The 21,320-nt window shown below is 55.8% G+C and overlaps 3 protein-coding genes and 2 long non-coding RNA genes across 8 annotated transcripts; 3 read left to right on the top strand and 2 right to left on the bottom strand.

Moving 5' to 3' along the window:
• Nucleotides 1-248: 248 nt before the first annotated feature.
• LOC119003470 (uncharacterized) lies at nt 249-5,062 on the top strand. Its single transcript, XR_005069969.1, has 3 exons — nt 249-328; nt 2,184-2,187; nt 5,052-5,062. It is a non-coding gene; the product is annotated as an uncharacterized LOC119003470 (long non-coding RNA).
• Nucleotides 584-6,667, bottom strand: TRAF4 (TNF receptor associated factor 4). The gene is made up of 7 exons (XM_037069828.1): nt 6,352-6,667; nt 3,377-3,428; nt 2,687-2,791; nt 2,457-2,618; nt 2,206-2,367; nt 1,970-2,125; nt 584-1,713 (listed from the first exon to the last, which is right to left on the bottom strand). Exons 1-7 carry the CDS (start codon nt 6,492-6,494, stop codon nt 1,081-1,083), a joined length of 1,413 nt encoding a protein of 470 aa, XP_036925723.1. The 5' UTR covers nt 6,495-6,667; the 3' UTR covers nt 584-1,080.
• On the top strand, nt 5,677-12,723 carry LOC119003471 (uncharacterized). Its single transcript, XR_005069970.1, has 3 exons — nt 5,677-5,756; nt 9,952-9,959; nt 12,713-12,723. It is a non-coding gene; the product is annotated as an uncharacterized LOC119003471 (long non-coding RNA).
• Nucleotides 7,174-17,482, bottom strand: NEK8 (NIMA related kinase 8). 3 transcript variants are annotated; one of them, XM_037069822.1, is made up of 15 exons: nt 17,258-17,482; nt 13,633-13,838; nt 13,162-13,394; nt 12,800-12,931; nt 11,655-11,863; nt 11,412-11,491; nt 11,147-11,328; nt 10,905-11,055; nt 10,425-10,501; nt 10,000-10,117; nt 9,234-9,384; nt 8,841-9,004; nt 8,575-8,733; nt 8,232-8,390; nt 7,174-7,851 (listed from the first exon to the last, which is right to left on the bottom strand). In XM_037069822.1, the coding sequence occupies exons 2-15, from the start codon at nt 13,766-13,768 to the stop codon at nt 7,823-7,825; spliced, it is 1,980 nt and encodes a 659-aa protein (XP_036925717.1). In that variant the 5' UTR covers nt 13,769-13,838; nt 17,258-17,482; the 3' UTR covers nt 7,174-7,822. The 3 variants fall into 3 exon arrangements, with proteins under 3 accessions (XP_036925717.1, XP_036925716.1, XP_036925715.1); XM_037069821.1 differs by lacking the exon at nt 17,258-17,482 and adding an exon at nt 16,078-16,209; XM_037069820.1 differs by lacking the exon at nt 17,258-17,482 and adding an exon at nt 15,803-16,046.
• Nucleotides 17,483-18,410: 928 nt separating this feature from the next.
• Nucleotides 18,411-21,108, top strand: TLCD1 (TLC domain containing 1). Of its 2 annotated transcripts, XM_037069836.1 has the most exons (5): nt 18,411-18,525; nt 18,854-19,089; nt 19,411-19,493; nt 19,591-19,673; nt 20,394-21,108. In XM_037069836.1, the coding sequence occupies exons 2-5, from the start codon at nt 18,896-18,898 to the stop codon at nt 20,775-20,777; spliced, it is 744 nt and encodes a 247-aa protein (XP_036925731.1). In that variant the 5' UTR covers nt 18,411-18,525; nt 18,854-18,895; the 3' UTR covers nt 20,778-21,108. The 2 variants fall into 2 exon arrangements, with proteins under 2 accessions (XP_036925731.1, XP_036925732.1); XM_037069837.1 differs by lacking the exon at nt 18,854-19,089 and having other exon boundaries at nt 18,411-18,761.
• The last annotated feature ends 212 nt before the right edge of the window (nt 21,109-21,320 follow it).

The raw sequence follows: 21,320 nt of genomic DNA, 5'->3' as shown, positions 1-21,320 counted from the left end.
GCTTAATAGGAAAACAGTGAGTACAAATGAGAAAATACAATTGCCTTGTACACCTTGAAGGCCCCTTTGCTCAGCTCAGCCTCTGGATGTGGGCTGGACTTTGGAGTCAGGTTAACATTCATCGAGCACTTATTTTGTGCCAGAAACATGATTTGTCTGATTAAGTCTTCACTACGGCCTACTAAGGTAGGCTCTTCTATTGTGATAAAAGCTATTTAACTTGACTGTTGCATTAAATGAAATAACAAAGGTAGAGTGCTTAGCAGTGTCTGCCACATGAAAGTACTAAATAAGTGGTAGCTATTATCACTAGACCAAGAAAGACTTCGTCTCTGGGATTCCAACTTTGTAATGTTCAGAACCTGCGCCTTCGCCCTTTAACCGCCAGAGGACAGCGCAGGCATCTCATCCACACAAAGCCCCGTGCACTTCCCCTGTCGTCCACCAGAGGGCAACCCAGCAGGGCAGCTGGATCCTGGCGCCAGAGTGGCTGCAGCCTATCTCGGACTGGTCCTTTGCTTTCACCATTGGGCCCAGCCTTCCGGGACCCTAACCAACACAGATAAGTCAGACTGGAACCAAATTAATAAATACAATTCAGGATTTATTAAAAATCAGGCCTCCCCTGCTGCGCCCTCCTGGCACTAAGTAAATAAATAACCAGAGAAGGTACAGCTGGGGAAAGGGCAAGAGAAATCAGGTCTCAAGACAGATTGTTGTAGCTACCCAACTCCTCCTTTCCCCTATGGCTCTTGGGACATAGCACCAGCAGGCATCTCAGTCCAGGTAGAGTGTGGCTGGCACCAAGGCATGTTTGCCCTGCCCAGGAGAGGAGACAGGCCCTAGGATCACTTGTTTCCAAGCCCTTGACAACCCCAAGACCTGCTTGCCACAGGGGCCAGGGCTGAAGCACCAATAGGAGGCACCTGAGGGTGGTAAGGAAGAGGGAGGAGGGAGAGGGTAACAGAACCTAGGCTTGCAGAAACAGCCTAAAGAGGATCCTGCCCGCTTCTCCAGGCTCAGCCAGTGCCTGACAGAGGTCGTGCCCCACCCCCCTTTCTCCTGGAGCCCTGTGTGTGCTCAGCTGAGGATCTTCCGGGGTAATTCAACCGAGGCACGGATGAAGACTGCATCATCCCGCACATAGTTTCGCTTGCGGATATCCTGGTGGGAGATGAACTTGGGGTAACCAAAGCCCAGAGAACTCTCATCCAGGGAGCCCCGCCAAGTGCCTGGTTTTTGGAAATTCTTCCAGTTTGGGTCAGGGTGAAAGGTCTCAGTGACATGCTGTGGCTTAGCCAACCCAGGGTCACTCTGATCCAGCAAGGAGAAGGTGACACGGCGGGCAAAGGGCCACTCAAGGAGATTGTCAAAGGCACCTGGCAGCACACGAATGTAGAGCGAGAGATGTGTGCCCTCACCACTGCCATTGCCATTGAGGAATGCAGACACCTGCAGCTTGTAGCCATACTTATGTGTGTAGAAGGCCGGGCTAAAGCACTCGAGGTTGGGCTTGGCTTTGGCTTCCTGCAGCCGTCGCCCGTAACTGCCAATCTTCCAGATGAGCACGCCGTCACTCCCCACGGACAGCTCCTCCAGCTCTCTGCGCAGCTCCTGCAGCTCCTGCCGCTGCCGGTTCACCAGGGCACACATCATGGCCAGATGGGGCTTCACGCTCTCCTCCACATGTCTCGCCATTGCCAGCTTCGGGCACTGTTGGCAAAGCCCCAGGCCATGGGGCAAAGGAGAAGGGTTATCAGTAGGGGCAGACCCAGAGCAGAGGGGAGGAGTGGGTACACAGGGTGGCAGGTATCCAGTTCTCAGTGAGAAGGAGGCTGGCAGCAAGGGGAAGGACTGAAAGGTTCATAGCTGCAGAGCAGGGACCGCCAAGGGCTCAGGCCCCTTTGTACGTGCCTGAGGCTTCAAGGACCAAGAAGGAGGCTGACAGGAAGGAGGAGGGGCATCTTACCCTGTGCTTGCAGCCGGAGTCTTTGAATGGACACAGCACTAGGGCAGTGCTACAGCTGTCCTTCAGATGGCCTGGCAGATCCTCCCGAGCCACGGTTCCCACACCACACTGGTTGGGGCAGGGCACAGGCAACCTTGGGCACTGGTACTGGTGGCTCTAGGGCCGTGGAGACAGTGGTCAGTAGTAGCCGGACTCCCTGCTACCTACCCCACAGCCCAGTTCAGTAAGGGCTTCACCTGGATGGTGTCGAAGACGAACTCCTTGGTACAGTATGTGCAAGGCTGGGTGCGCTTGGGACACTCAGAGGTGGCATGCTGGCCTAGTAGCCGTCGCATCATGCGGGCACCACACTTGTTCTCACAGTACACACTCTCTTGGGGACACACACCCTCGTGACTCTGTGGAAAAGCCAGAGGGGCTGAGTCAAGGGATCCCTGGGCCACCAGGTGCCCCAGTCTTCCTTTACGCTCAGCCAAGCCCCACCCACCTCGAAGGCCTCCCCACTGAAGTCACAGCCACAAAACTCGCACTTGAGGCGCCGCTTGGGGCAGTCGTGCTGCAAGTGTGCAGGCAGGTCTCGGCGGCTCAGCTTTGTGGGGCAGCGATTGGGGCAGGGGACCACATTGAAGCTGCAGGTATTCAGGTGACCCTGGTGGGAAAGGCTGTGGTTAGTGCCTGCCAAGTGAAGGGCAGTCCCCACCCTCATCAGAGCCTTACCTGCAGGTGGCGCAGTGGCCCACTCCAGCGGCAGCCCTCCTCACTGTGGATGCAGCGAATAGGCAGGCTCAGTACCTGTACCTCCAGCTCTGGGTCCGGGTAGATCTGGGCATGGCGGTGGGAGAAATTGGCGGGGTCAGAGCCTGCTACACTCCCCACTTCCTCCTCCACCACCAGAGAAGCTAGCTCTACCTTGGAGCCAATAAGGCCTCTTCTGGGCTACGTTCCCCTCCGTGCCCAGGGATAAAGGGCACAGCAAACAGTATCTGCTCCATTCTGGATCCTGGGGTCCCCAATATGTCTGCACATGATACTCCCTTTGGAGTGGCAGCCAATCAGCCTGCTCAGTCTCAGGAAGCCTCCAAACTCCCTGCTTCCTTCCCTTTGGTAGAAGGGTCCTGGCCCCCAGCCACGGGTCTGGCCTGCCACCTGGAGGGGAGGGGAGCACTTCTTGTGGGCACAGAGCACCTCTGCACCCCCACAGCTGGGCATAGTGCCTGTCCTCCAGGGCAAATATGGGCCTCATTTGCAAACTGGCTTGGTGGGAGGGAACAGGCCACTTTTGTCGGGGGCGCATGATTCAGAAACACTAGGTTGACATTGGCCCTGAGCCTACTGGCTGCCAGTAGCTCACCCTCCACCAAGGGCAAGAGCATGTACCTGGGCCTCTGCCTGGTTCAGTGGACTCACCTTGGCATAGTCCAGAGGAAGCTGGTCCTCGGGGCATTTGAAGACGCCTTCACTGTGAAAGGGGAGGGGACAGGGTCAAGGCTCCCCACACTAACTGGGAAGGGAGAACCTCAGGCTCCACCCCCTCAGCCAGGGCTGCCTCCTTCCCTCACCAGACCGGTTCCTAGCCAGCCCCACCTGAGAGGGCAAGGGGAATCCTGAGGGTACTGGCTTCCCCAGGACCCCAGATGATCCCAGCTCTTGTCCTGGGGAGGGGAGTTCTGGGCCCAGTGGCAGCAAAGACAGCTGCCTCAGACAGCATTTGGCCAACAGGTGGCAGCTGGCACCCCTCCCCCCAGGATGGCAGCTGGACTGGGAAAGAACAGGCAGCCCAGCCATCCCCTCCTCCCAGGTTAGTTTTCATTGGCTGGATGAAAAGCTGATGGGGTGGGAGTGGGGGGCAAGCAGGGTGAACAGGGATGGGCTGAGATTAAGTGCCAGGGCTTCCCAACCCCTGTGAAAGTGCCCAGCCAAGAACCCTGGGCAAAGGTCAGCTAGAGGCCACCTCACCCCATCCTTTCCCGCCTTCTTATGAAGGTGTGTCACCTAAAGCAAGGAGGAGGAAAGGCTCACTTCAAGGCACTGTGTTTACTACACTCCCATCCAGTCCTCACCACCTGTCTCTGAGAAGGGGCTGAATATCCCTATTTTGCAGATGAACGCTGATGCTACAGCTGAAGCAGCACCTGGATGTGCCTGATTCCACAGCTCAGACAGGTTCTGCTATACCATACAGCACCCAGAAGAGAGGCTAGGGCACGGCAAACTGTCAAGGCAAGCACAGCCAACACTCTGCACAGCATGCATCTGAAGCCCGCTGCCCTGCCTCTCCACCAGGCAGTTAGCACTCAAGGAACCTGCTGGCATGCCTCCTTCTGCCTACACAGCCTTGCTGACCCTGGCCAGGACAAGTCAAACATGCCTGCCATGGCCTAGGCAGAACAAGGGCTTACCCAGCAGGACTGGAGGCCCTCAGGCATGGCGTTTCTGAGTCAGTTATGTGGGAAGCAGGCAGGAACGGGGCAGAAGCAGAGGCCACACGGTGGCACTGTCAGTAATGGTACTTGGCAGGACCTGGGCAGTTCATGCCCCAGATGCCCAAAGGACTTCTGGCACCTACCTCCTCTCGTGGACCCCACTACTACCATTGGTCATGCCAACGATGCAGAGAACAATACATGCCCAGGCACTGATGAGGTGTGCCCACGCCCAGGAGACCAACCTGGCAGGAGTGGGTTAACAGGGGTAGGCTGTGGGGGAGGGGGGTCTGCTTGATTGCTTCAGGAATGTGCTGACCACAGGTTTTGGAGACAAGGAGGGGACTGAGGCAAGTCCCCAGGCTGCGGGCAGATTAGCCTGGGCAGCTGGGGGCCCCACCAGGACAAAGTTCCCTGCCAGTGCTGTGGACACCCTTCCTCGTACAGTATCGTGCAATGGTGAGGGGCAGAGCCCGTCCAACCACCTCTTCCCTCCTCCCTCCAGTGGCCTCAGCAGCAACACTCAGGCACTAGGGGAAAGGGGGAGGCAGGGGCAGAGACTGCTCCAGGCTGTGCAGTGGAGGCCCAGGCCCAGGGGAGAAGACAGGATGGGGGTAGGGGGCTGTGGGAGAGGAAGAGGGGATTTCCGGGGGAAGGAGGGGCAGAAGCAGTGCAGGGGGGCCTGGCAGCCCCCTCCTGGATCCTTCCCTGAGGCAGTGGGGGTGGGTCAGCTACATTGGGGGGGTGCTCAGCTGGCCTCATCTGGAAACCAGAGGGCTGGGGAAGGGCACTGGAGAAGACAATGGGGCTGTGTGTTGTAGGGGAGTATGTGTGTACACAGGAGGGAGGGAGGGAGGAAGGAGGGTGAGGGAAAAGGAGGAGGGGGCAGCACAGCAGCGTGTGCAGGAGCATATGTGAGGGCAGGAGCCGGCCCAGGCTTCGGGGAACAGAAAACAAAGGGCCTGCTGAGATTTCCGCCAGCCTAGGAACTGCAGAGGACAGCGGAGGCAGCCGGAGGGAGGGAGGGAAGGAAGGAAGGAAGGAGGGAGGGAGGAAGGGAGGGTGCAGTAAAGGCAGGAGCCCCATAGATGCTCTCCCAGCCCACACCCTTCGGCAAACAGCCTCCTGACACATGGCAGTGGCTGGCCCAGGCTTCCCTGGTGATCTTGGGACACAACCTCCCCACACCTGGCCTGAGCAGCTACAAGCGTGGGCAGGAGATTCAAGACCACAGGGCACCCAGAACAGAACCCAACGGATGCCAAGAGCCCCAGGAGGTACCTGGGTCCCTAACATCTATAGACCACCCAAGGCACTCAAGACCCCCAAGGGATCAGAAGGGACACCCAAAAGCTTCCTCTTCAGTCCTCCCTCTATTGTGTGACCACACACAGCTGGGACTTAAATCCCAGATAAGCCTTTAAGAAACTGTGTGACCATAGGCAAGTCATAGCCTTTGTTAGAATCTTTCTGTGAAATGGGAGAACAATAGCTGCCATTCTTGTCATGTTGGAAGAATTGAAAGAGATTAGTTAAATGGGTGAAAATGCCGGAGGTTTAAGGTGCAATGCTGGAGGGAGGGTTTTGTCTTCCTCTTCCCAGAAGGACTCAAAGTTCAAGGATGAGGCTGCTGTGGCTCCCAGGTGAGGGGGAAGGGCCGGCTACCAGTCAGGAAGGGCGTTTTTTCCCACCACCAATCCGCAGAGAGGCATTGAATTCTTCGGTCCGGGCGCGGGAGCTGATGGCACCCGGAACCCTACAGATTAGTCTAGTCGTGTTCGGGATTTTCCTTCGGAGCCTGACGTCACCGCCACCCCGTGAAGTCACGGTGGGAGCCCCTGAGGTCAGGGGCCAGGTGCAGACAAAGGCCCAGTGTACCTCCGGCCTGGGCCCCTCCCCATGCAGTGTCCCTCCCCCCGCCCCCCCCAACCTGCCATCCCCGTTACCCCCTTCCCGCACCTGAGAAACTCCTGCAGGCAGGTGTCGCAGAAGCGGTGGCCGCAGGTAGAAACCTGCACGGGCTCGCGCATAGGCTTCCCGCACAGCGGGCACAGCAGTCGCCGCTTGGGCTTCTCCAGGAACTTGTAGTCGAAGCCGGGCATGGCGAGCCAGCGGGCATGGGCGAGCAGGGGCCGGGCACGCGGCGGCCCCACAGCCCGCGCCTCGCTCGGGCCGCACTCCCGGCTCCGGGCGGCACCGAATGTTGGCCACGGCCGGCCGCTCAGCCCGCCCGCCCGCCGCAGGCCGGAAGAGGGGGCGGAGCCGCGCCCGCTGGGTCCTAGCGCCAGTGACAGCCGCGCCTCCCTCCCACCCGTGAGGACGCAGTTCGAGGTCGGCACTTGGCCGGGCTTGCTCCGTCCCCGACGCAGGGGCTCCTCTTTCCCCTTGGGAAGGGAGATCGTGGCTCCGCTTCTTCCCAGAGCTGCGAAGGAGTGGGGCAGGGGGGCCCCAGGGGACCCGCCAGGCCGCACCACAAAGGTTCACTTCTCTCGGGTGTACAGCTCACTCGCACTCTCGCTCTCGGGGGCCACGTGTCGCCCAGGAGCCCAGGACTCCAGCTTCCAGGTGCTAGGCAGCCGAAGCCTGGCAACCAGATCTGGGGAGCTCAGCTGGGGAGGGGAGGCAGGGCTGGGCGCTGGGCCAGAGCAAACTTGGCCCCAGCCTTAGGCTGCGCCCACATTCTTTCCTTGACCATGGCCCTGCAGTTGAGATGGGGGACCCAGCCCAACTCTAGGGTGTTGGGCAGCCACTCCCGTTCCTGAAGAGACCACACTCTAGGCAGGCAGCTGATGTTTTTATTGGCACTACTTCCCAGGCATCTGGAAACTGGCCTGCTCCAGCCAGTTACCCTTCCCCCGCCAACCTGTTTTGGAGGAATGGCAAGGGTTGAGGGGCAACCTTCAGCAAGGATGCCAGGTGACATGTAGTTGACGTAAGCTCCCTAGGACCTCCTGGCCCCAGGCAATGCGCAGGCTAGGCCACTGGAATGGCCAGTCCAGGCAGGCTCTGCCCATCCTGCTCCAAAGCACTGAGCTGCAGTCCCCATGGGTGTCAGGGACGCATTTTCTACCAGGGCTAGGGGCAGGGTCTGGGCAGAGCCACATCCATCTCCAGCCTTTTTCTGCCAAGGCTCTGAAGACCACCCTGTTTCCAAAGGTTAGGTCTGGCTTCCAACTCTGGGCATGCTGGGCCCTGGGGGCCCTGACTTAAGAAGAGGTGAGGAGGAAAAACAGAAGTGTTAGGGGGATGGGGTGGGTTGAGTTTTATACATTCAGGGCCAAAAGCAGCTCAGATACTTCACTAGTTCTTATACTCCACTGGACACAATCCAAGGGCCATGGGTGGGGACAGTCGTGCCTCAGGCACCTGTACTTTTCAAGAATGTTCCGAAAAGCAATAGTAGGGTGGTACAGAGGTGTATCCAGCTGCCTCATGGGGGGACGGGCTCATCTGTGATGGCTAGAGAGGACAAAAGAGAAACCAACCTCTGCAGGCTCCCTGCGGGCAGAGCCTCCAGCAAGCATCGCCTGCCTGCCCCCCGCCCACACACTGGGCCCAGACTCTGCCACACCAGAAATAGAGGTTTAAACTAAACTGAACTAGGGGCAGGAGGAGAAAAATGCATTTGGGCCTGGGAGCAGTGAAGGCAGCCCTTTAATGAAGCCCCAAAGTGCCCACCCCAGGCAGGAAACAGTTTTACCCCACAGCTTCTGCTTTCATTCATTTGAGGACTAAAGATGCTTTCAGTGATTTGGGCTGTGACCACTGGGGGTGGGAGTATGGGCAGGAGCCAGGTGGGTCAACCCCGTGTGGATGAGGTGGGAAGACTTATAACTCACGGCGAACAGCCAGAAGAGTGTTTCCATGGCAACAGGACACAGAAGTCACTGTGTAGGGGTGTGTTTCATCCAGCTGCACTGGACGAGGGAGTCCAGCATCTTCATCCCTCCTTCCCAGTCGACCTCGAGCCCCTTTGCCCCAAGAATATACTTCACCTTCTGCCAAAGAAAACCCCAAAGAAGGAAACAGTTAGAGGACACAGCTCAGTGAGCAGTGGTTCTCCCAGACGGCTGTACTGGTCCCAGTGCGAGGTTGCTGAGTTCAGCAGACCCGAGCATACCACTCGCATTGCCCATGGGCCTGCCCATACCCCTATCTGCTCCCACTGGGTCCACCAATCACCTGCTCCAATAGCTACAGTGAAGGCATCCCCACAGGCCACCATGGCTATCCTGATGCCCTGGAGGCCTTGAACTTGACAAGGTGCCCGGCTGACCCGGCGAGCATTGGCACCCAACTGCCCATGCTGATTGCTGCCGAAAGTATAGCAGTCACCAGAGGCTGTAAGGGAGGAGAGGGGTAAGGAAGGAACGGGGTGCCTCAACTGAGGTCCCGAAGAGGCCAGCAGAGCCCCCCTCCTGCCTCCTTGTCCAGGCCCTCCTGCTCACCAGTCACAGCAGCTGAATGAGCAGTGCCCAGGTCCACACTCAGCAGGGGCTCCTGGGCCAGGGGTGCAGAACCTAGTGGCGTGAAGCTCAGAGCCTCCTCCACCTGTTGGTGGGGGCCAGGATCCTCCCCCAGGGCCAGGTGGTCCAGGCCCAGCTTGTTGAATCTGAAGGCAGAGCCAGAAGCCAAGCCCAAATGACAATGTATAGACTCTACCTCCACTTACTGGGCAGGAGTGGATGCACCAAGGGACAGATCCCACCCTGAGTTGAACCAACAGCACTCCCAGCCCTTCTGAGTTCGAATCCCTGGTGGAGGGTAGGCAAGGACAGATGGAACATTAGCAGTCAAGGGTGGCGAGGGGACAGTCGGGTCATCCTGGGGCACCTGCTTACCTGTTGCTCCCACAGGCCAGGACTTGGCCAGGCACAGTGAGAATCATGGAGGAGTCAATGCCACACACAACCCGCTGGGCCTCCTGTCCTGGCGGCACGGGCACCTGCTGAGGGCAGCTGTGAGACTCCCTGGTGCCTAGTCCCAGCCGGCCTGGAAGGGGAAGCCGGGATGGGGCTACTTTGAGCATCAGGGTTGGTGATGCCAGGATAAGGACCCCTGGGGAGGGAGTAACAGCCTGAAAGGCCCATCCTTGGCCCCTGTGGTCAAAATCCTACTCCTTTAAGGTCCTGCTCAAGTGCCACCACTTCTCCTCCAGGTGGAGTCCCTTGCCATTCCTTGAGTTCCCACATCTCTGGACCTTGGGTGGAGCACTAATGCTCTCTGTCCTCTGTCATGATGATGTGTCATTCTTCCCCCATCAGAGTCCTCCAAGAGGACAGGAACTGCATCTAAGTCATCTCTAGTTTCAATGCCCAGACTGATGCCTGGCCCAGAGAGGGCCACAGTGAAAACTGCAAGTGAATGAACTCTCCCTCAGAAGTACCTGAAGGAACTGACATCTTGATCGTCTTGTTTCAGCACACGGCACAGGGTGGGCACATAGTGGGTGTGCAATGGTTTGCCGAGCGGATAAATGAATGGGATTGGAGAAAAGAGGGAGGAGAAAACAGGCCACGGGGTGGAAGGTGGGAGCAAAGGGGAACAAAGCACAGCCAGGGGGAGCTGTGAGGTGGAGCTAAGGCTGGAACAGGGCGGAGAGCTTACCACCATCTCCACGACCCCAGGCAAATAATTCCCGCTCAGTGGACAGAGCCAGCACATGAGACGCCCCGCAGGCCACCTGCACCATCTCATAGCCCAGCAGGGCCTCCACGATGGTGGGCTAGAGTAAGAGAGGAAGCTGTGGGCAAAGGATCCGGACACAGCATCCCCTGTAGGGGCCCCATCGGAAGCAGCAAATTTCCATGAGATGCCTGTTTCTTTAACTCCCCCCACCACGTCTGTAACCACTGGGGGAAGCCTGGTCTTTCTGTACTTCCCCTACTGTTGCCCAGAACAGGTGCAGCCTGGGAGCTGGAGGGACCTGTGGTTGCTGAAGATTCCCCCTCCCCCAACATGGTGTCAGCTCTCAGACAGGCTCCTTGCCATCTCCCCCACTTCCTCCTCCCCAAGGTACATGCAGCACCCACCTGGCTGATGTCATTGAGGCTGCCATGGCCTAGGCACCCATTGCTGCCACTGCCAAAAGTCATGATGATACCTCGGTCTTGGGAACGGGCCGTTGAGCAAAGGGAAGGGAGAGAGATTAGAGACTGGTCTCTCCAAAGAGACCAGTCCAACCTTGGGTTGGAGAAGCAAGAAAAAGTTAGTTGGAGGCTAAGGCTAAAAGAATGATAAGGACAAGGGTCTCCTTTCTCAAGTGTGTGACGTTGGACAAGTGACTCAGCCTCTGAGCCTTGGATTCCAGATCTGTCAAATGGGTTACTTCGACGACCCCCCAGGCCTATCATGAAGGGTGAAAGAGTGTGAGTAGCCCCCTGGTGCTTAGTAACACGTAGACAGAAGCATTATTAATCGAGCAGTTTGTAAATGACAGGCAAGGAGGGAAGTTGCTCTGGGAGGCCTCTGCTAGCAGGGTCCCCGCAGGGTTGTCTCTGGACTCCACTAACCAGTCAGGCAGGCTGTGAAGAGGTCCCCACAGGCCACGTGCTTGATGGTCACACCTGACTGGCCCTCCAGGAAACGTGAGATGAACTGGGGCTGCTGCTGCTCCACTGCCCCCGGAAGGAGGGCGCCCCCTCCCGCACCTAGGGGCGGGGCCTGCAGAGGAGGCAGGGGAGGGCATGGAACCTGGCACCCCTTTCTTATGGCACACCGTCAGCACACTCTAGGCCCACCCCAGCCTACTCACCTCCCACAGGATGAGGCGCCCAGAGCGTGTGACGCCAGCCTTCTGAGTGCGCCCCGCAGCCACCTGAACCACCTCTGTGTTGAGCATGGGCAGCCGCAGAGGAGCGCTGAGCCCCCCGCCCCACGTGTAAACGGAGGACAGTGGTGGTGGAATGGCTGGCCGTGTGGGTCCCCGGGGGATGCCTGTGGGAGCAGCTCATCAGGCCCATTACACTGGCGGGAACGGAAGGGTGTCCACAGGGACTCAGCAAGTCAGCCGAACTTACCCCTGCAGCGGGCACTGGTGGTCCTGCTCCCTGTGCTGCCTGGGGCCAGGGGTGGCCCAGTGGCCAAGGACCTCTCTGCCCTGTGGGACAAATGGGGGCCTTAGGACACCAACCAACCCTCCCTGGTATTCCCAGATACAGGAATGGAGGACTTGTCCTGAGGGCCCCTATGCCCCAGTCTTCTGTGTTCCCACTGGGTGCCCCCTGCTGCCCAGGGCTCCCTCCCCTACTCCCTGCACAGGCCTCCGCATGCGGACACTGCCCACGTCCGTGTGGAGGTTGAGGAGGGCACGGATGCAGAGAGGCTGCGCCATGATGTGGCTGAGCGGTGGCCGCTGCGCCGGCTCCAGGCTGAGCAGGCTCAGGACGAGCTGGCGTAGCTCCGGGCTGTACCGGTCAGAGATGGGTGCAAAAGTGCCACTCATGATCTTCAGCACCAGTGCTGGCAGATTCTGTGAAGGCACAAGTTGGGGGGCCGGCCAGAGCCTCAGGCCAGGCTCGTAGGTGGCTCCAGCCCCAGCCCCAGCCCCTCATTTGATGGGTAGACAGAGCCCTGTGCTCAGGAGCCTTCAGTCTGGTGAGGGGACTCCCAAAATGATAGGGGATTACAGGACCCAAACCCTGCTTTCAAGAACCTCTCATAGGCAGCCCTGGCTGGTGTAGCTCAGTGGACCGAGCACGGGCCTACGAACCAAACAAAAGCGGTTCGATTCCCAGTCAGGGCACATGCCTGGGTTGCAGGCCAGTTCCCAGCAGGGGACACAAGAGAGGCAACCATACACTGATATTTCTCTTTTGCTCTCCTTCCCTTCCCCTCTAAAGATAAATAAATAAAATCTTTTTAAAAAGAAAAAAAAGAACCTCTCATAGGAGAGCTATGTCCTGGAAAACCCCAAATTGCTGGGAAAAGTTAAGTCTTGACTTTAGTAGGGTCACTAAGCTGATGGGGGAGCCCTGCTTTCAGCAGCCCTCAGTTTAATCCTCACCTGAGGATATGTTCATTGATTTGAGAGAGAGAGAGAAACATCCATGTGAGAGAGAAGCATGGATTGGCTGCCTCCTGTATGTACCCTGACCAGGTATCAAACCACAACCTAGGGATGTGCCCTAGGATCAAACCTGAAACCTTTTGGTGTACGGGATGATGGTCCAACCACCTGAGCCACTTGGCCAAGGCAGGAGCCCTCAGTTTAAAGGGGGGGCCCAAGCCCTACCCTCAGGAATCTATAGTCTGAAGAAAGCCACAGCCCTGCCCTGGTGTAATCCACCAGTCTGATGAGGGAGATGTGACTCAGACACAGAAGAATCACAGAAGCAGTTGGAGCCTGGGACTTCAGAGGGAGAGAGATAGAGATTTCCAGGCTGTCCCCTTGGGGTTGCTTACTCACCGCAGCCTCAAAGGCCCTCTTGAGGCTGGCCAGCTCATAGAGAACGCAGCCCAGGGCCCAGATGTCGCTCTTCTGGTTGTAGGGCTTGCCCTCACACAGTTCAGGGGAGATGTAGCATGGCGTGCCCACCACCTGCAGGAAGGAAGCTAAAATTACAACCCAGGGAGGGAAGACCAAGAGCTCTGCCCACAGGGCCACTTGGAGAGAGCTTCACCCCCATGCAGGCCAAAGTGCTTCCTCCTGACAGACAACCCAGCCAGGGGTTAAGGAGCCGAAATCTTGGGGTGGGAGATAGGGTTACAGAGTGAGCCTTGGCCCTCAAAACCTCCAGCACCCTTGAGGTCCCCTCCATGCCCAGGCACCGTGTAGGCTTTGCTTTTGCTGCTAAGGATCTTGGAGATGCCAAAATCACCAATCTTGACAATCATGCGATGTTTGTCAAGAAGGATGTTTTGGGTCTTGAGGTCCCGGTGTAAGATGAGGTGAGTGTGCACGTGATGCAGTGCAAGCAGGATCTGCACAAAGAAGTGCATGATGGTCTCCTCCTCCAGCAGGGAGTTACAGCGCTTTTGGATGAACTCCGCCAGGGTGCCACCTGCAGCCACAGGGACTGGTCAAGATCCAATCTCTTCCACGCCTGGGACTTTCCTTTTATGAAACTAAATACCCAGACAAGGCAAGGGCCTCCCAGCATCACACGACTGGGGTCAGAATTCTTTACCTCTGACCCTCAGCCAGGCCCATTCCAAGGAGGGAAGCTGGCTAATCTATGTCTGTCTGTCCCAGAGGTGAGAGGCCCTGAGAGCCAGGCTAGTACAAGGAGGCCGGCCCACCTGGTGCGTATTCCATGGCAATCATGAGGGCCTTGTCCTCCAGGAAGTTCTCGTAGTACTCAATGACATTGGGGTGGTTGAGCAGCTTGAGGACCTGACACTCATTTTGGGCTGCCTGCCGCTCTTCCTTGGTCATCTGCTCCACTGGGATCTGCTTGATGATCACCAGCTTCTGGTCCGCCTTGCGCAGGCACAGGTGCACAATCCTGAGGACACAGTACAGCAGTGGGTACTGGTCAGCCTCTGGCCTTGCATCAGGCTGGGAAGACCTGTTGACTGGCTAGTGACTAAGGGCATCTGAGTGCACAGAACACTGAGTTTAGGAATGGGGGGCACTAACCACAAACTGAGACCTTGGGCAAGTCAGTTAGCTTACATGAGACTCAGTTTCACCACAGGCCCAATATGGCAAAGTTAGTCTTCATCTCTTTAAGTTTCCACAGACACTGAAGTTAACTGTCTGGGTTCAAATCCTGGCTCTTCCTCCTACTAATTATCTGGTCTTAGATTCTGTGACATCATCATCTGGAAAACAGAATTGACCTCATAGGGTTGTTGAGGAGATCAAATGAGAAAATACATGTAAGGCCTTTAGCACAGTGCCTGGCACATGAAAAATGCTCAGTGAGTAGAAGCCATTCATATTATTTTTCTTTCAAGTCTATGGTCGTTGTTCACAAACGTATGGTTCTTGCCCTGACCAGTGTGGTTCGGTTGGTTAGGCGTCCTCCCACAAGGCAAAAGGGTGCCAGTTCAAGTCTGTGTTGGGGCACATGCCTGGGTTGTGGGGTTGTCCCCCACTGGGGCACACACGAGAGACAAACGATCTGTGTTTCTATCTGTTTCTCCCTCCCTTCCCCTCCCTAAAAATAAATAAATACAATTTTTTATTTTATTTTAAAAATATTTATTTATTTTTAGAGAGAGAGGAAGGGAGGGAGAGAAACAAGAGTGTGTGGTTGCCTCTCCCGTGGCTGCCACTGGGGACCTGGCTTGCAACCCAGGCATGTGCCATGACTAGGAATTGAACCAGCGACCCTTTAGTTCGCAGCCCGCGCTCAATCCACTGAGTCACACCAGCCAGGGCACAATCGTTTTCTTTTTAAAAGCAGGGTTCTTGCTCTTTCTTGTTCACCATGACATCCCCAGTGCATAATCTAGTACATATCTCAGCACATAGTAGGAGCCCGGTATCTGCTGAATGAATGGACTATAAGATATAAGATGATCATCTAAATACCAACTTTGTATTTCTAGCTCTGACCTCTCCTCGAGCCCTACTCACATATCCAACTATCTACTTTGCATCTCTACCTGAATGTCTCACAAGCATCTTAAATTTTATCAAATTCAAAATAAAACTCTTGATTCCTATCCCCAAAACTTCTTCTTCTTCAGTCTATTCCACGTCATCAAATATCACCACCATTCCCCAGTTATTAAAGCCAGACACCTGAAAATCATGCCAGAATCCTTCCGCCATTTCACACTAACACATCAGTAAATCCTGTCTCTACCTCCAAAATATTGTGAACCCATCCATTTCCTGTGTCCTTTGGTACAGCTCTTCGCAAAACCATCATTTCTTGCCTAAAACACTGTGCTAGCCTTCAAAATGTCACCCTCAAATCTAAATTCCACACAGCAGCCAGAGTGATCTTTTCAAAATGCAAATCAAAAGATAGAGTTTCATGTAGGGTGGGGGTAAGTAGAAGAGGGTAGGGAAAAAAAAAAGCAAATCATATCAAGAACATATCCTCTGGTAAACCTCTTCCCTTTACACTGCAAATAAATCTAACACCTCTTACCTACTAAGCCTAAGGCTAGATTCTGGCTCCGTCCCCACATTTTATAGCATTCTTTATCTTGCACACTACATTCCAACTACACCAGACTTTTTTCTTAGTTCCTTGAGTACTTTGAATTTCTTCCCATGTGAAGACCTGAAAAGCTCTGCCTTCACCGTCAAACAGGTACTCATACCTCAAGCCTTGGCTTAAAACTTCACCTCTCAGAGAAATTTCCTTGATCACCCCCCCTAAAAATACTTCTCTGGTATTATGTCCTGTCCTCGCAGCTTGTTAATAACTGCTTTCACAAAGTCTTGTTTATTGTACATTTTCCGTATAGTCTGTAAGCTGAGGGGGGAAAGATCACGCCTGTTCTTAACTGTATTCCCAGCGCCGAAAGCCTCAATATTTGTTGAATGAATGAGTCCTTCATTTAACACCAGAACTCTGCGGGGGCGCAAAGGCTTGCCGAAGGCGTGACCTCCTTAGAAGTTCAGTCTCGCAGTCCCGACCTGGACCGGAAGCTTGGGCGGGGCTACCCAAAGTGGGCGCTCAAGCCTCGGGGCGGGACTAACCGGGCAGCGATTTCGCGGACAGAGTTGGGGTTTACTCTCCCTCTCCCTGAGTAATTTCCTCCCCCAGAGCCCTGGCTCACCCGAAGGCACCTCTCCCCACCACTCGAATCCGCTCGTACTTCTCCATCTTATTTCTCAGTCACATTTCCGGGACCCCCCCCACACCTAGATCCAGCGCGTGCGCGAACCCGCCCACTCTAGAGCCACGCCCCCCGCACTGCAATGTAATTGCTGGGAGCTGCAAATGGAATTAGGTGTCGGCTTAAGCTTCGCATCGCTCTGCGATTTTTCAACGTTTCTACAACCCGGATCAGTGGGGTTGCTTTTCCAGGGTCCAAGGGAGAACGGGGCGACATGCAATTTCTTGGCGCGCTTCGCAATGGCCTGCACTATACCTCCCCCACATTCGTGACCTCATCCGCCCCTTGCAGAGCTTCCTAAAGCGAGGGGTGCCCTGCGCAGGTCAAGTGAGGGTGAGAAATAAGCACCAACCTCTTTCTGCCCCCATCTTTGCCTACTAATGACTGTTTCGAAAAGAGCAAATTCTCACTGGCACACAAACGACTAACTCTACCAAAATTAAATCGAGTGCGTTGCTCTCGGTCTATGGGGCAGGGAGCCAGTTAGTTTCGTGTTTGCCTAGGGAGGGACTAGCGAAACCCCGACCTCTGTAAGTTGATTCACCTACGGAGGATGCGACACGGTTTCCAGGCTGCCCCGACTAGGGAACAGCACGCTTGTCAGCACTCTCAGCCCCCAGCTGCACAGACACAGTGCTGCCACAGGATAACCTGCCTTCAACGCTCAGCTAGGGAGAACCTCCATAAGGGAAGATGGGAGTGAAGTGGACCACTATCTTACAGCGTCAGGGAGAAGAGGAAAGACAACCGCTCGGCCCATACGTTCTAAGTTTCTGTCCAGAAGTTAGTACGATTGTTTAGGGTCTTGACCAGAAGTGAGCTTAATTACAGGTGTCTTCCTGGAACCTCCTGCTCTGCGTTAAGTCAATAAAAACTAATTTAAGGAGCAAGAGGATGGTGATTAGCTAAGGGATAGCGTCCCTATTTATGAGTGAATGAGGAATGGGGTGTTTATCTTCTGCTCCCATCACATCCCTTAAAAGGGTGCCCAAACCTGCCCACGTGGAATGACCACTAGAAGAGCCCCAGGAGGGCCCCTTGCGGGCTCAGGCCGGTGTTAGCCGGCAGACAAAGCTGCCCAGGGGAGCGGAAGCAAGCACAAAGGGAGAAAGCTGCTCACCTGGGACACTCATGCTCTCACCTAGAAACCAAGAGGGACTTGGTTGACCCAGGAGCCCCACAGGGGTTAATGTGTAACCTTGGAAGAAGCGAAGCAAAGCAAACACCCAAACCTCTCGGCCCCCGGGACTCTGCCGCCTCAGGTTTCTGGCTTTTCCTCCCTCTCGCAGCACGTCTTCCCTCGCCCCCAACTACGACCCTACAACTTTCCTAGCCTCGCCTACCTCCCCTTTCTCTCCCCCTACTCCCGACTGTTAGCGGCTTTTAGCGGCTCCTCTGTTCCCTAGAGTCTGGCTGGCTAACTCTCCCCTTAAAGTACCACCTCATTTCTTTGGAGGTGGGGCCGGGTGGGGGTGTTGTTAATCCCACGCCATGGTGAGTACAGACTGACACCTAGTGGCCATAAACTGCAAGTGCTCCAGGCCACTGGCCTGAAGAGTGAGGGTCACCCCAGCAAAATCAGCTGTCTTCCCCGCTCCGGCCTCCAGGGAGCCGGGAGATAGCAAAATCAGCTGTCTTCTCCGCTCCGGCCTCCAGGGAGCCGGGAGAAGAGAGCTGGCACTGTCTGAAGGCAGATTGGTACAGTCGCTTGGCCCCAGGAGCCCAAAAGCGGTCTGGGAAGAGGGGTGGTGATGGGTTAATCAATAGTTTCTAGGCACCGACTCTAAGCAGGGCGTTGTAGAGGCAGGTAAACACGTCCGTCTCTAGCCTGAAAAAGCTAGTGATCTAGTGAAAGAACAGGGACTGAGCAGAGATTGTAGACCAAGGCGGGACTCCGACCCATCCCCAAATCCCGGGCTTAAAAGTCGTGGAGTTGAGGGTGGAGTGAGTGCTCACAATACCCACTCAGACTGGGGAGCCGGTGGCGGGAGAAAGTGAGGACGCCGGATAATGAAGCAGAAAGCGAGTCGGCAATTGGGAGGCGCCAGCGGGGGATACCTCTGTGGCGGCTGCCCAGGATAGCCCCCGAAGTCCACGGGAGAGAGGCAGGACGAGGAACCTACCCCCGTCCCAAGCCCCTGGGAAATGGGGATAGTGCCCTCTGTTCAGCAGAGGCGCCGGAGGGGCGGGGGCAAGGAGGCGGGGCGGGGCGGGGCGGGGGCCCGGACGGCCAGGGGCGGGGGCAGAGGCCCGCTGGGAGGGGACAGGAGGAGCGTAGGGGCCTAGAGGGCTCCGTGGAGAAACTGTGTGAAGCTGGAGGCCGGCGGGAGAGGCGTCCGGAGTGGACTGAACCGAGAGGGAACTCCATTTGCCGGACAGTCCGAGGAGGCCGGCTAGAAGGGGGACAGAAGGACGGCAGGGAGGGCCAGCATGCCCCTACTGCTGCACCCCGCCCTGCTGCTGCTCCTGGGCGCCACGCTGACCTTCCGGGCACTCCGGCGCGCGCTCAGTCGCCTACCTTTGCCCGCTCACGTGCGCGCCGACCCCCTGCGCACCTGGCGCTGGCACAACCTACTCGTCTCCTTCGCCCATTCCATTGTGTCAGGGATCTGGGCTTTGCTGTGGTGAGTGAAGAACCGGGGCAATGAAGGTGGCCAGGGAATCCCGCATTACTCTCCCCATCACTCACGGGCGNTTTGCCGGATAGTCCGAGGAGGCCGGCTAGAAGGGGGACAGAAGGACGGCAGGGAGGGCCAGCATGCCCCTACTGCTGCACCCCGCCCTGCTGCTGCTCCTGGGCGCCACGCTGACCTTCCGAGCACTCCGGCGCGCGCTCAGTCGCCTACCTTTGCCCGCTCACGTGCGCGCCGACCCCCTGCGCACCTGGCGCTGGCACAACCTACTCGTCTCCTTCGCCCATTCCATTGTGTCAGGGATCTGGGCTTTGCTGTGGTGAGTGAAGAACCGGGGCAATGAAGGTGGCCAGGGAATCCCGCATTACTCTCCCCATCACTCACGGGCGGGCTGAGGCCATGCAGTCTCACATGATTCCCTATCTGGAAGGCTATTCAATCCTGAGCGGCTGCGGCCCCAGGAGAAGGGGATCTCACCTGGGAAAGGGAAGACACCTGGGTTTCAGCCAAGCCCCTACTCGCTTCCCAGTTAATATAGTGAGCTTAGACTCCTCCTGGGCTGGCAAGGATAATCGGGGAGCTGGAAGGCCTTTGGGAATGGGGAGATGAACGCCTGCCTACTCTCTCCCCTCCCTTTCAGTGTTTGGCAGACCCCAGAACTGCTAGTAGAGATTGAGACGGCATGGTCGCTTTCTGGCTATCTGCTCGTTTGCTTCTCCGCAGGTAAGTCTTGCCCAGTAAGCATTAAGTAGGTAGAGGAACAGGGGAGGAGGTTCTTGTTCAATCCTCTTCATGACCTCTTCACCCATCCCTCTACTAGGTTATTTCATCCACGACACCGTGGACATCGTGGTTAGTCGTCAGGCTCGAGCTTCTTGGGAATACCTGGTCCATCATGTCATGGTAAGGTGGGGTGTGGTATAGGCCTGGCGCTGTCAACTTTGCTCTCCACCCTCTTAAGTCCATTCACACGGTGTCCTACATCTTTCATCTCCAGATGCTAATCTGGGCCCTTGGTTCACTATGTAAGACCAGCGTTTCATAACCTCACCTAGTACTGACCGCAGTTAACTATACAGGGATCAAAATTTAATTGCGTTTAACTCACTATAAACTATATGCCAGAAGAAAGCAAACGGTAAGATTTTCCAGTCTCAATCTAATAGCCTTTTTTCTTTCTTAAAAATATTTTATTTACTCATTTTTAGAGAGGAAGGGAAGGAGAGAAATATCAATGTATGGTTACCTCTCATGGGTCCCCCTCTGGGAACTGGCCCGAAACCCAGGCATGTGCCCCAACCGGAAATTGAACCACAATCCTTTGGTTTGCAGGCCCCAGGCCCGTGCTCAATCCACTGAGCCACACCAGCCGGGGCCTTTTTTCTTTTTCAATGCTTTGAGACAGGGGAGGGGCAGGGAGGGAAACACGCATTGGTTGCTTCTTATATATGCCCCCACTGAAACCCAGGCATGCACCCTGACTATTGACCCATGAGTTTGCAAGCTGGTGCTGGATCCACTGAGCCACAACAGCCAGGCCTTAATCTGATAGTCCTGAAACTCCCAACTTCCAGGAAAGCCTTGGTATTTATTACCTAACCTGTTCTCACCTTTGCCCTCTAGGCCATGGGTGCCTTCTTTTCAGGCATCTTTCGGAGCAGTTTTGTAGGTGGGGGTGTCATAACACTACTGGTAGAGGTCAGCAACATTTTCCTCACCATTCGCATGATGATGAAGATCAACAATGCCCAGAATCTCCTCCTGTACCGGATCAACAAGTATGTCAACTTGATCATGTATTTTCTCTTCCGGCTGGCCCCCCAAGCCTACCTCACCTATTTCTTCCTGCAATATGTGGGACAGGGAACCCAAGGCACCTTCCTTCTGGGTATCCTGCTCATGCTGGACATCATGATCCTCATCTACTTTTCCCGCCTCCTCCGCTCGGACTTTTGCCCTGAACGTGTGCCTAGCCCACAACACAAAGACAAGTTCTTAACAGAGTGAGAGGCACAGAGCCTGCAACTTGTGGCAAGGACAGCAAACAGCCAAGAACAGCCTCACTCATAAACTGAGGTCAAGACTCAAGACTCAAAGCTGGGGCATCCGGGTTCTCCACCTTTCAAGCCTGCATCCACTACTGAAAACACTCCTCTGAAGTCCTTGTCATTTCTTGGGCAAGGCTGAGGAAAGCAGACAGACCGGTTGGACATGGTAGATGGGTGTGGGGACAAGGTGCTACCCAGCCCACACTGCCCCGAAATGGATGCTAATGAACTCCAGGTATTGGTTTCATACAAAGCCTCTTCTTCCAGGGATAAAAGGGGTTCTGATAAAACTGCTTGCTTATTCACTTAATCCTATGACAGAGGCAAATTCTAGTTGTCCTAGGACGACTACCCCAAGTCTGGATCACAAAAATCTGAACTCTTGCCACTAGGATTATAACTGGTATGGTGAAATGAGGGCACTGCATGTTCCAATAGGGTAAGTGGGCCAGGAGTCTTACACAAACTACTGTTTAGTATGTATATACTACAGTATGGTGCC

The sequence above is a fragment of the Sturnira hondurensis genome, unplaced genomic scaffold (genome assembly GCF_014824575.4).
Source record: "Sturnira hondurensis isolate 20B ecotype Veracruz unplaced genomic scaffold, ASM1482457v3 Scaffold0018728, whole genome shotgun sequence".
In the NCBI taxonomy this organism is placed as follows: Eukaryota; Metazoa; Chordata; class Mammalia; order Chiroptera; family Phyllostomidae; genus Sturnira; species Sturnira hondurensis.
This window is presented reverse-complemented; position numbering and strand designations above follow the sequence as displayed.